Source organism: Ptychodera flava, chromosome 5 (assembly GCF_041260155.1).
Source record: "Ptychodera flava strain L36383 chromosome 5, AS_Pfla_20210202, whole genome shotgun sequence".
Classification (NCBI taxonomy): Eukaryota; Metazoa; Hemichordata; class Enteropneusta; family Ptychoderidae; genus Ptychodera; species Ptychodera flava.
Window position 1 is genome coordinate 38883131 of NC_091932.1, and position 13384 is coordinate 38896514.

Below are 13384 nucleotides of genomic sequence, written 5' to 3' on the forward strand. Positions count from 1 at the left end.
CGTTAATTGTTTCTTTTGTGGCGTATTTCTTTGGTTTTGTTTTCTATGCAAATTTTGGAAAGTGTCGAAACAGTTGCCGCTGTAGGAATGGCGAGACTGATCGTGGACGACGAGGCGTTTTAGCCCCACACCTTACTCTTTTTTCAGCACATACTGCCTACTGCCTACTGCCAGACTGAGCGGAGAGCCGATGTATCTCAACATGGCGGGTGAAAGTTTCGGAATTCTGACACCAGCCACTGCAATTTGGCAGTACTGGAAGGTCATACGACCAGCCGAGAGGAAGTTCACAGGGAAGTCAACGCGATGAGAGGTGAGTCTCTTCCACCTGTCATTATGGTAATATGTGATCAATCTGAATTCTTTTACTTCTCCAGTTTGGTTCGTATGGCTTCGTGCCACCAAACCGAGGAAAATTTCCCAACCCGTGTTGTTGCTGTTCGGAGAAGGTGCCGCCGACACATGTAGACAACCATCAGACAACCTTAGTGCCAACATACACCCCGACTGAAAAATATCCCGCTCAATTTTGTCATAGAAGATAGGTGGGAGTGCTCTGGTTTTCAATTTCTCCGTTCCAGTTACTTTTCTGCTGTTACAAACACCCTCATCAAATAGTAACACGCAGTGAGTGAGTCCACTGTACAAAGTATCGCATTTCCCAACAACGTCTAATCGTACAGGTAGCTCCTACTGTTTTTCATGTCGTTGATGGCACACTCTAGTTCAATCATGACGAGTGAAGACACCAGTAAACATGCGAACTAGTGTCATCTGCATTTAATATGAGCATTATTAAGTGTGAAGACACCATGTTCACGATTGTACACGACGATAAACAGGTGTGGCAGGGGAGCTGTGTCAGAAAGTGAGGCCAGTTTGGGCCGTCGACGCTGTTGTGTCAATTATGTTCATGTATTACGCACTTTAGTTATTACGTAACATTTACAATTCTGTCAAAGGGTCTTCCACACACACCTGAATAGCTTTCATACCACTTCAAAAATACTATCCAAGGTTAGCAAGTACATTGTCAAGAGTAACCGGCTGTCAAAAGAGAGTTGACACGCGCACCAAATTACGTTCTTCCATCTCAGCATACATCAATAAAGTATGTCATACGGGATAATCGCGGCAACTTTCTTACGTAAATAATTTTGCTGAACTTTCACTACGCCGATGGTTAAAACATAGACAGAGCCCCCTCTACTGTCTATGGTTAAACTTAGATTTCTAGCTATGATGTAACAGGTTCTCTGACCACAGTTCCATTCATGTTTCATTCACAGTGGTCCAATATTCTCACCTTCTCTTTTTCTACTGCTCAAAAAAGCCTGGTCTTCTGATCAATGGGTTAAACACTGTAACACAAATCGAAGTACAAAACGAAACAAAACATTCAACAAAGAACCTTATGAACAAACAAACGGATTTCGAATGATTACAAGCAACGATATCTTAACAAGCCTCTGCCCAACGTAGAGGGCAACGTCAGGGTGCATTTTGCGCACACGGTATAATATGTTGAATGTGCGTTTCGCATGGAGATGGTCAGCTACACATGTGTTGTGTAGTGGTAAGGAAATTCGCACCTCTGAAATACCAGTTTTAAACTTATGCTAATATTTGCTCCAGTGAAACTTTACAATGTTCTCTTTCATATCAAGAAATGAAATCGCCCTGCATTTTTTGGACTGGGGAGCCGAATAAAATTTACCGCCATAGTCAGAGTCAAATAGCCGTCATTCTCACAGATAATTCGTGGAAATTAAATTTTCCACTCAAAACACAAACAAACGAACAAACAAACAAACAAACAAACAAACAAACAAACGAAAACAGGGCGAGGACGGTTTATTTTCTCCTGCAAGTTTCGAATGTCTACAAAAACTGTTTAGGCCTCCCTGCTAAGAATAGTAAGATGTTGAGAGTTCAGCATCTTGCCGTAAGCTTGCCGTGATCTTTCGCAGCTTGTAATTGTATTGCCTGTATCGGGTTTATACGATAATACTTAAACTCAAATTAAAAACAGCAGGCATTACCTTATGACATTTTTATAACTCGTGCTATCCACTCTAGTTTACATATTGTCACGTCACCGTGGGAGGAGAGAGAACAAATCACCGCCAAAGTCATATGGTATCATCTTCACTTCGGTGATCAAAGCCGCAATCCTCGATTCCTTTCTCTTGCATCCGTGCTGGTTGACATTGACTTTATACGTGATGTAAGTCCTTTGTTCTCGTTTGAAAGTTGTGTCAAGTTAATCAGTTTGTTTGTAGATGAAGCTGGCGAATACCATGCGCCATACCATAGTTTTTGACCTTTCCTCTATACTGGCAACGCACACTGTATATCTGGTCACGAACCCCGGAGCGGGATTTTCGTTTCTTGGTCTTTCTTTAAATTGAGGGCACGATGCCCTGTAATGTTTTTATATTAGAAATACATCTCCCGAGCTTGTCTCACTGTAATCAATGACAGTACCCATAGTACATATTGAAGGGGTGTACCATAATGTCCAGGGAGGAACAGCCAGAAAGCGAGATTAATTTTTGACGCCCAAGCTTTGCGTTTACTTTAGATACTCACATTTTTAGGATTGCATTATTTATTGCACTTTCGAGCAATGTGTTATATATTTGTAAGGGTAGGTAGATGGAATTAGTGTCATTTTTATCTTTCCTTCAGTTTTCCTTCATATGTAATCTGTTTCTTCAATGGACCTGCACAGATCTATAAAATGGGCGCCAATAAATTCCCGCCAAGAAACACTGGGTATATTCCTATTCTGTCTAAAACCTTGCTTTTGCAATTGCCGTAAACAGTCTTGTGAATAGCCGCAATATGACATTCTCGTTGCCTTTACCTCACCGATAAGGGAGCATAATTACTCTTTCGACTGACGATAAAAAAATAACCCTGGGATTATCAGAAAACATGACGAATGTCATGCATTTCTGTAGTTAAAACTTTACAGACATAAGTCTCTTGTTTTGAAGGATTTACTTCAATACCGTCCCCAGCCATTCAGTCTCACATCTCGTGTCCATTTCTTTCAGGAAATAACAATGGCTTCATTACGGACTGTCTGGATATTCTCACCATTGTCTGGATTTGCACATTACATTTTCAAAGGGTTGACTACTTTTCTTACTTGCATGGTACAATGGTCCGCTTAAGAACGCAACATTTTGTTTTCGCCTTCTTAGTTTTCACGAAATAGGCATGATATACATATTTTCCAGAACTCCACATATGTTTTTCCTTCAATTTATATTCGTTTTGCAGAAGCAGCGTTCAGCAACCTATCCGAAATCCGATCAGTTCCTGATGCTTACTGATTTCTTATGAAATCTAGACACTGTAATACGATTCTGTTGGGCGTGGCGTGGTTTAATAAAGACACTCAAATACAGATGAGAGCATCATATGAACTCGCAGTATACCTCCGCTATGCAACTAAAATGCACTCATTAAAACTACATTGCCAAGGTCATATTTCTTGCTCCCAGGTGTCTGCGTTCAAGGCTGGCAAATTTTAGTTTAAGATAGAGTATTTTTGTCAGTTTTGATGTACAATTAATTGGCTTTTAGCTGTGGTTTGGCTTTGTCGTTTATAGTGTAGGCCAATTAGTGTATAGAAAAGATCTTATCCTTTCACTCAGTTGCCAGTCTGGGTCACCCACGCTATTCCAGACACGTCGTTCCAAGTACATGGATGATGTAGCGACTATATGGCAAAGTCGGTTCAAACACATGTTTTTTTCCGTGTGTGGGAAATCTATAGTCCTGTAGTTTCTCAGCACGTTTTAATGGCCAAAGCTGTTTAGAGTGGTGCCTTACTGTTCGTGGAATTCACTCTCGACCTCAGCCCCTGGTGTTGTGTTTGCCACGTAGTGGTGCGCAGTTTCACTAGATAGTCTTAGTCACTGATAGGTACAATTGCATGTTATAATCCCTCTTCTACCCCACTTAGCGATCACATACACTGCCTTAACTAGAAATGAAGCAATAAAAATAGCTTCCATAGCAACAAACCAGAATCCGACGTTTGTCTAGAACCACTCCGTATATTTTGGGTGAATACTCTATGACGCTCATACCAAACTACCGAGACAACTTATAGATTTTGTCAAAGTTCATATTTATATCTGCCTGATAGAAATGCTACCAGTGTTTCACAGCCCATAACGTACATGCTATACTTCAATGCCGAGAATGAATACAAATGATTTTTAAACAATACATCGGCGTTGCAACTCACAATAATCAATTCGTTTTGTACAAGTTCACGACGTACAAGTTCTACATTGACACCCATCATGCCTTGCGACCCAGCACGGTCGGAGCCGGGAGACCGTGGGTTTCTGGAGTCGCCTCGAAAAATGTGATACTCCCTTTGGTCCTTCTCTGTGCTTCTGATATCAATCTTTTTATTATGACCAAGGATAACATAAGTTTATGTTACGATCCAGTGTTTTTTTACCAGATACCTATACTGAAATGAAATAAAAGACTACGTGTTGCGTTTCAGACATATACCTGAAACAAAACTGACACTTACAGTTTTGAATAACAGGATCGCATACATCGTGGGAGCTCCTGGATACAAAGCTGGAGCAACGATTTCAGCACTCAAAAATGTCAGTATTGCTTCCTTTATCTGAAAATATGTAATGCCCCTTTCGCGCGCTGTAACATTCACTTTTATTGACTCGGAGACCAATGTTTAAAGCATCAACTTACAGATAACTGGTATGCAATATCTTTACATCCGAGATTTGTCCATTTTTTGTAATTTTGACGTAGACACCGCAGTCTTCCTGTACTGTATCTATTGCTGTATGTGGATGAAGGCTGTTCCAGTCTGCAGTCGAGTCAGAATTTAAAACAATGATTCGGATCTTGTTGATTGCTAGCACACGATATGTATTTTTTAATCATAGAATCTTTTAGGACACGTAAAACAAGCATTAGAAACACTATCTCAAATTATCATGTACTTAAACGCCACACTGAAAGCTTATCTTTCTGATCAGTCAATTTGTCTGTTTAAAAAATAAAATATCTAAATAGCAGCAGCAAACAACTGAGACAAAATGTAGAGCAAACAGAAAAGACGACGAAACTTCGAGATTCATTTCAAGATATGCTAATTTTGATATTCTATCACGTTCACTGAATAGTTTCGGCGCACACGTCGACGTCCTTGCTGTATGAAATAACCGCGGTCCTCCGAGTCGCTGCCATGGTCTGTGAGGCCAGCTGAGAAGTGATACTTTAGCGCTGCGAGATTTCTGCGTTCCCAGCAAATCATAGCATTACAAAATCGTTGGCCTGAAAGAGTACCACGTATACAGGCTTTATTTTCCCACGTCTCTGCGATAGCCTGGATCAAGTCGGGAATACTGATAAGGGATCGGATAGGAAAGAGCGTCAAATTCCCAACAGAAGCATAATTGTATCAATATTCGATCATGCTTTGGGTCAAAGGTCAATAAATGATGATCTCTTGATGATTAATGATTGATTAATGATATGATTATCTTATGGTAGACAAGATCAGATCAGATCGCATACCAAGAAGACTGCCAGGTTGGCCCGTGTAGCCCAGTATGTGTCACCCTATGTTGTTTTACCATGCCTTTTTATTGCTTGTTAAAATCTTAGGTTGAAATCAACGTGAGAAACTATGTTAAATGATTCTTTCTGGTCCATGCAGGAGGTCAAAAAATCAACATTACAATGCCAGGTATGCGTTGTGTACGGATATCTCTCGGGAAGACTGATGGTTGGAAAGATACTAATCAAAATGCTAAATAGATCTGAAATATTAGATATTGGAATACTAATGACTTTTACTGTCAGAAAGTGTTTGTACCAGGCCGTATAAAACCTACCTGCCTTCAAAACCTTGCTTCACAGATAGGAGAGAACATGGCTTTGAAAAGTAAATATCAACGATGTAACGAAAAGAAATGTACCAAATAATGACCTATGAGTGGATTGGCTGGAAAGAAGAAATTCAGGTCAATTCAACACTGTGAATTATTTTAGCTTGGAAGTTCATAAAATAGAGCCGATACAACACCCATTATCATATTTCCAATGTCAATCAAAAAGCATTTGATAACACCACCAAGTGCGCATGCCTAAGTGGAAACATATCGCTATGTAAACAAGTGTGGAAATCCTGACATGTCATTATACCGCCAAATCAGGTCGAACGGCCACTTTATTTTGATTAGCCGAAACTCACAGACAATATTGCATTTGTCTCAGCATCTGCTTGGTTTAAAGAAGAGTCGGGGTAAGAAAATAGGTTATTATTGCAAACCGTTCAATGGAAAACTATTTTAAGAGTTTTATAAGATTGTTATGGTCAGAGTCAGAAAACTTCGCTGCGTCTAAGATTTTATTGGGTGGGTGTACACTTACAAAGAGATTCCAGATCTCGATGCTGCGTAAGCTGTGTCTTCAAGTCTTGATCCTACACATGCATGTTGCTGATAATTGTTCTTTTCTTTCTTTCAGAAACAACACTAAAAAAGAATGCTTCACTGATCCAGTATTTCAATTCGAAGAATCGATTTAAAGTTGGGAATGACGGAGTCCAAAACGAGGCGGTCTTTTTGGCCGACGCGCTCGTCGGGGTTACAAGACTGGATAAAAGTGTTACTGGTCCTGTGCCTTTTAAACGGTATGATTTTGTTTTATCAAACCCAGACTCAGGGATCCCGCCAGTTCAACAGACCCATGAAGGAATCTAGTGGTAGGAATATACGCTCTCTCAGGACAGAGGATCGATACGGTGCCATGTTTGGTGCCCTCAAGCCATACTTCAACAGTAGCAACGGCAAAAACGGGTTCAAGCCAGCTTTCAGGGCGTGGATGTTGGTCAACCAAACGTCCACGAATAACAAGAAGTCTCTGGATGACGATACTGTTATATACAGGAGAACTCGTTTCGTTATAAACCACGATGACATCTGCAAAAACGTTAAAACTCTTCATTTGCTAGTCTTAGTAGTCTCCCGAGCGGAAGATAGATCCAAACGCGATGTTGTGCGAGAGACCTGGGCGAAGACACTGCGACAAAGTCAAAATGTCATCGTCTTGTTTGTTGTCGGAGAAAACTTAAATAAAACTGTCCAGAACAGGATAAACGATGAGAATTTCGAAGAAAATGACTTGATACAAATGAAAATTGGCGATGCAAACAGGGATGCAACTTCTGTGTTGGTGGGGATGTTTGAATGGACGTATGAATTTTGCTCGAACGCCAGATATCTGCTGAAAATAGACGACACCATGATGGTCGTGAACGAGGATGTTTTAACGTACTTGAAATTCCAAGAGAAACCTGGCATAGCTCTAGGAAAACTGGTGGAACATTCGAAACCGAACAGGGACCCCGAAAGTACATGGTATGTCAGCGAAGACGAGTGGCCAGAACCAATGTACCCTCCATATCTGCTGTCGCCGGTGTACCTGTTATCGACGGACGTCGTACAGAAAGCTTTCATAGCAAGCTTCCATATTAAACCGTTCCGGTTCGAGGATATATACCTGTCCGCTCTGCTCCATGTAGCAGGAATACGCCCCCAGGGACACCCGGGAATCGACAGCAAGGTGAGCGACACGCCCATCGGAAAAATCTCGAATATATGCCTGACGAGACAGGAGTTTGTCTGGGGTTCGTTTGACGCTCAGCAAATGATGCGTATGTGGAACGAATTAAGGAACTCTGCGTGTAAGAACGATTACGGGAGATACCCCGAGGAAAAGGTGTCCCTTCAGATTGCCCGTAATAATCATATCGATAATCTATTTGAATATAAGTTTATCACCGACCATCCGGCAATTTGTACCGGTTACCCGCCTCCTAAAGTGAAACCCGATGTCTCGCTACTGATCTTGACTATTTCGTCTGCCGAGGCCGAAGCGAATCGTCTCGCGATCAGAGAAACATGGGGAAGCTACCTCTCCAAGTTGCCGGGGAAACCAGCAATCAAGTTATTCCTAATCGGAGTTTCTGAAAATGAGGACATCAACGACATGTTACTGAAGGAGGACAAGAAATATGGCGACCTCCTTATCGTTGACATAGCAACGACTGATAAACACAAAACCCTCATGACTATGGTAGGTTTAAAGTGGGTTCACTTGTACTGTTCAAATGCACGCTTTGTGATGAAAACAGACGATCACATCTTTGCCAATATTGACAATATTCTGAAATATGTAGGAGAAGCTCCGAGTGAGAAACTGGTCGTCGGTGACATTTTCGAGGACACTGAGCCGGTTCGCATTTCAGCCAGTCCCTGGTATGTCAGCCACACGTTATACCCCGACGCTATTTACCCAGCCTACCCCAGCGGTATTGCCTTTTTGGTGTCATCTGATATGGTGAACACCATCTACTTGTCTGCAAAGAAAACAAAATTATTCGTATTTGAGGACGTGTACATCGGCATGGTTTTGAAGAATTTGGGAATTAAACCACAGCACCACCCGGGCTTTGACTCGAACGGCAGAAAACGGTCAACGTGCGATTTAATCCACCTCATGGTCTCGCGATGTTCCCTGAGTGATCCGCCGGCATTTATGTTCAAATATTGGCGAGAATGGCAGTGGTCGGAATTTGAAGAATGCAAAGATACCGACTCAGAATTCTCCTACATCGAATATAAAGCTCAGAATGTATCTAATATTAACTTGAAAGGTCACGTCTCAAGGCCACATAGCTTTGATTTTCTTATTAATCACCCCGACGCCTGTAGCCATGACGACGGCGTCTTCCTGCTGGTAGGTGTGCTCTCATCTCCTCTCAATGTCTCTACTCGAGTGGCCATTAGAGAGACTTGGGGGCGCTATTACCAATCTGACACTAGGACACCTCGGGTGAAAGTTTTGTACTTACTCGGCGTACCTCCCAATGATCCAGATCTTCAAGCCATCGTTGAAAAGGAAAACGAACAGTACGGGGACATAATTCAACAGAGTTTCGTGGAAAGTTATGACCACTTGGTTTTAAAAAGTCTAATGCTGGTCAGATACGTCGTCGAGTTTTGCCAGAACGCAAAATATGTGCTGAAGATCGACGATGACGTGTTTCTGAACACTGATAATTTGATCTCCTTTTTAGAGAATGCACCCAGAACAGACTTTTATCTTGGAGATCCGTTGATCGGTACAGAGCCGCTTAGATCAGTCCGCCACAAGTGGTACACACCACGACATGTTTGGAGCGATGAGACGTATCCGCCGTACTGCCAGGGCCCATCCTACCTTCTATCGTCGGATGTAGCAGCGAAGATCTACAAGGAATCATTTAAGGACAAGCCTTTCCGTTGGGAGGACATGTATGTTGGTATCCTAGCAACTGCTGTTGGGGTGGTGCCGTACCCACAGATACATTTTGACATGAACGGTCTGTACAGGGACAGGTGTTCGCTGGGATCGTCTTTAGTATCGCATCATATGACCACACAATCGTATTACCAATACTGGGTCCAACTCTCTCACCCAGGTGAGATCATTGACGACATGTGTGGCGCCCTCCACGACCAGGTGCACGACGAGCTCACGCTAGCGGCTCCCGGCTTCTCCGTGAGGCCTGCAAAGTGGACTCAAAACGAACCATACTCGTGTGAGTTTTACGCAAAGCAGTCGAGGCCAGTTTACTTGCTGATTGTGGTCCGGTCAACGGCCTATCACTACAGTGAACGAAAATGGGAACGGCTGTGCCGCATGTTTTCCAGGAAAGTTCAAGATAAGCAAGTTGTTGTAAGATTTATGATGAACACCCCTAACGTGCCAAGTGTCTTCAGATCGGTGCAAAACGAAAACAAAATGTTCCAGGATCTACTTTTTGCTGAGGGAAATAAAACAAAATTTACCGACAGGACGGGTTTGATGCAAACTTTAAAATGGACCTACCTAAACTGCCATGATTACAAATATGCTATGTTTGTGGTTGATTCGGTATACATCAATTTAGAAAACGTTGTTTCGCATCTTCTGACACGTGGGAAACCGAAATGGATGATGGGAAAGGTACACAGGCAAGTAAGGGTGTCTAGAAACGTTGATGACGACAACTACGTGGCACAAAATGATTGGCGGGAAGACGTGTTTCCTTCGTTCTGTGATGAGCGAGCTTTAATCATGTCTAAAGAAGCGGTTTCAGAAATCTACCGAGCTTCACAAAAACTGGAAATTGTCGTTAAGAACCCCGCTGCTTACGTCGGAATTTTGGCAAGGAGGGCGTCGATTTATATCGAACACTTTGGCGGTTTCCTCCTTGAAGGTGACGGGAAACCCAAACTGACCAAATCCGGTAAAAACATCGTTGTAAAAGCACCAGTTTGTCAAATGACTGAAATATTAGCCTCAGACGTCGTGCCGTGGGGTGGAATCGTCCAAAACTTACTGAACGGTCGATTTGCATCCCTGAACTGTGATGCCCGAAACATGAAACGATTTGGAAAATAATATAGTTCATCCATTTTCCGCCAAATTTCAGTGTTTTGTTCATATTCATCGGAATTCCGAGATGTCATATTTATTAATGCGCTGACCCTACAATCGAACAATTTCCGAAGTAAAGGCGATCCTACGTTACCGTTTAATTGTCGTCAGTTCCCCATACCTCATTTGCTTTGGTCGTCCTAACCTGTTTTACTCTACTTATTGTGAGCGAGTCTTACAGTGCACGCACGCCGTGAATCCTAGCATGGCCGAGTGCTGCGCGCTCTTTCCGAATTTCGGCGATCGATGGAGCGAAGTCACAAGACGTAGAAACTGCGCAAGGGGGCTGTCAACAGGCTACATTAGCGTGTTAGTCCAGTAACCAGATTTTAAAATCCGAGCACGCAAGTTTAGATCAAATGAGCAATATTAGTATTTCTCCTAGGTATACCACTTTTTGTTACTCGCCGCAGCTTGCATGTATTTTGCCATACAACTGACTTCAGTGCCTTTGAATAATATTTTTTTGACAAATCAACTGCGAAAATTTAAACTTTTATTATCTTGCCATATTTACTAATAGTTCGCATGTTTATTTATTCCTGTATGATGGCTGCAAGAGATAAATAATGTTATAAAGTTTCCATAACATTTACGAACATTATCATGTATTTCTTGTATGGTTCATCGTATCGAGAGTTTTATTAAAACACTGTTGACTCCCTTTGCCATATATACTGCCATTTTGTTGGACGCAATGTAAGTTATCATCTTTATCATGTTTATCAAGATATTTTTTCTTTGTAATGCAATAAACAGTTGTTGTTCTCCACCTTACCTGGAATACTTTCTGAGAGTTTACTTTGAGTTGTGAAGTTGTTGAAACATGTATTCGTTTCTAATTTTCATATCGTTTCGCCAAAATTTGAATTATCCGAAAGAAAATGTGTGGGGATGGTGCAAAACTTCATAATTCTTGTCGTGGTAAATGCGTGGATCAATGAATCAGTATTTGTACTTCACATATGTGTATGGAGTGATTAAGACACAATTGTGACTTCATCTTTGTAAACTGCAGTTCACTTTTCAAAACTAGAGTTGCATGTCCAACAATCAACGACAAAATATGCTTTAAGCAAATGGATGTGAACCTGTCGGGTGTGGTGCGCAAGATGTCGAACGAATGACTTCACTGCGAGGTACGGACCACGTCACTCAAGAGAGGTCAAAGGTCAGTCCAGATGAACATGAAAAGTCCTTTCCAGCGTGCGAGTGTAATGTCTTTGGAATCAAAGTTCTCGTCACTGCCTGTTGCGGGGTGATTTTAGTTTTTTTTTACATGCGTGGAGTGACACCCCCGTGTCTCTCCTTAATATATACTTTGACCTTGCTTGGAAAGCATTAAACCCTTACAATCTGCAATATTGACGTTGATCCTAGAAAATTGACAAACAATTCACTTTCTTCCAGAATTGACTTTGACTAATGGTGGAACAAAACGTTTTCCACTCAATAGCTTCTACGCCAAGTCAAATAAGCATTCATTCCACTTTCGAGTCTGCGTGTGGAATTTCGGTAATAGCTTTGTTCAAAGTATGTGGTTTTGTCAAGTCTAATCTACGCACAACGGCCGAAGCTAAAGCCAAACTCCAATATTGACATGCCCACGACGTCATGGTTTAGGAAATTCCTCGCTACGAAAAAAAACAGACTGACCAACCAATCGCTCGGGGGGGGGGGGGCAGGGTTAAAAAGACCACGATTTTATGACCTGTTTCGTCTTGTATGTTTCAGTTTTCCCTGGAACTTGCAAAGTGGCTTTCTTACGCCTAAAATGGAATCAAGCTTAAAGTGCTGACAGGAAAATTAGTCGATCAATTGCAATGTGCCACCATATTTTGTTCACATTAATATCACACATTATAAAAAGAAATAGCTTAATGTTCACCGTGTAACTTTTAGTACTGGAAAACAATTACCCAAGATTTACCGGTATTTGCAATTCAAAATGGCCGCCATCCCTGTGTTAACTCTAAGGAAGGAAAAATTGGATTTTCGAAAAACTAAGAAAATGTTTCTTACACAAGAGCTTTAAAATGACCCCCCACATGTGGTATATCAGAAGAGAATTGTAAAAGTTTGAGAGTCCGAATGTCTGTCCCCGAGGTGCGTTCTATCTTAAACCCGGAGCACGATGCTTCACGTAAGTGTTTGGGGTCTCACACGAAAAACAACGAAGATGTTCTATTGGTAGGCCTAATGCAGGCCACTTCTCATCGACATAAATACTGGTACTTGCGTGATGGTAATTTTAAATGTTTTGTGACAGTTTTTCTTACCGCTCCTGGTCCCGAATCTGAACTCGCTTGATAGAGGATTGTTTCCCCAGAAGATACTCATTACTTCACTGATCTTACCGAGGAGACGATTAAAATTCGAAAGAGTCGAGATCCCTAAAATAAGGTGAGAAGACGCATTAATATATGTCCGTGGTTAGCTCTGCATGGCAGGGCTGTATGTTCCCGGCGTTATGGCCTCCCATGTGGTGGGAGGCCATAACGCCGGGAACACACAGCCCTGCCATGCAGAGCTATGTCCGTGGTATGTCTACATTGGGCAAATACATACTTAGATAAAAAAATTCTAAGTATCTCCATCAAATTATAAAGTGGTATTGTCTCTTTACTGTGGAAAAGTTCGGTAGAGGGGCACTTGCATCCACATAGAATGTATGGTAACTTACATAACCAACGTGCTTTTCTCGAATCTCCAATATTTTGCTCAGTTTCGGAAAGATTTATCCTATTTAACATTTTCTGGTGGATGTCCAACAATCATCAAGACACGTCATTTACAAAGTGTGGTATACTTCTACTTTACATTTTGTCACGCATGCGATCTCTCTGAC

The 13384-nt window shown here is 41.7% G+C and overlaps 1 protein-coding gene across 2 annotated transcripts; it reads left to right on the top strand.

Moving 5' to 3' along the window:
• Positions 1–49: 49 nt before the first annotated feature.
• Positions 50–11313, top strand: LOC139133871 (uncharacterized). Of its 2 annotated transcripts, none has more exons than XM_070700640.1 (2): positions 50–313; positions 6538–11313. In XM_070700640.1, exon 2 carries the CDS (start codon positions 6607–6609, stop codon positions 10498–10500), a length of 3894 nt encoding a protein of 1297 aa, XP_070556741.1. In that variant the 5' UTR covers positions 50–313; positions 6538–6606; the 3' UTR covers positions 10501–11313. The 2 variants fall into 2 exon arrangements, with proteins under 2 accessions (XP_070556741.1, XP_070556742.1); XM_070700641.1 differs by lacking the exon at positions 50–313 and adding an exon at positions 6185–6313.
• The last annotated feature ends 2071 nt before the right edge of the window (positions 11314–13384 follow it).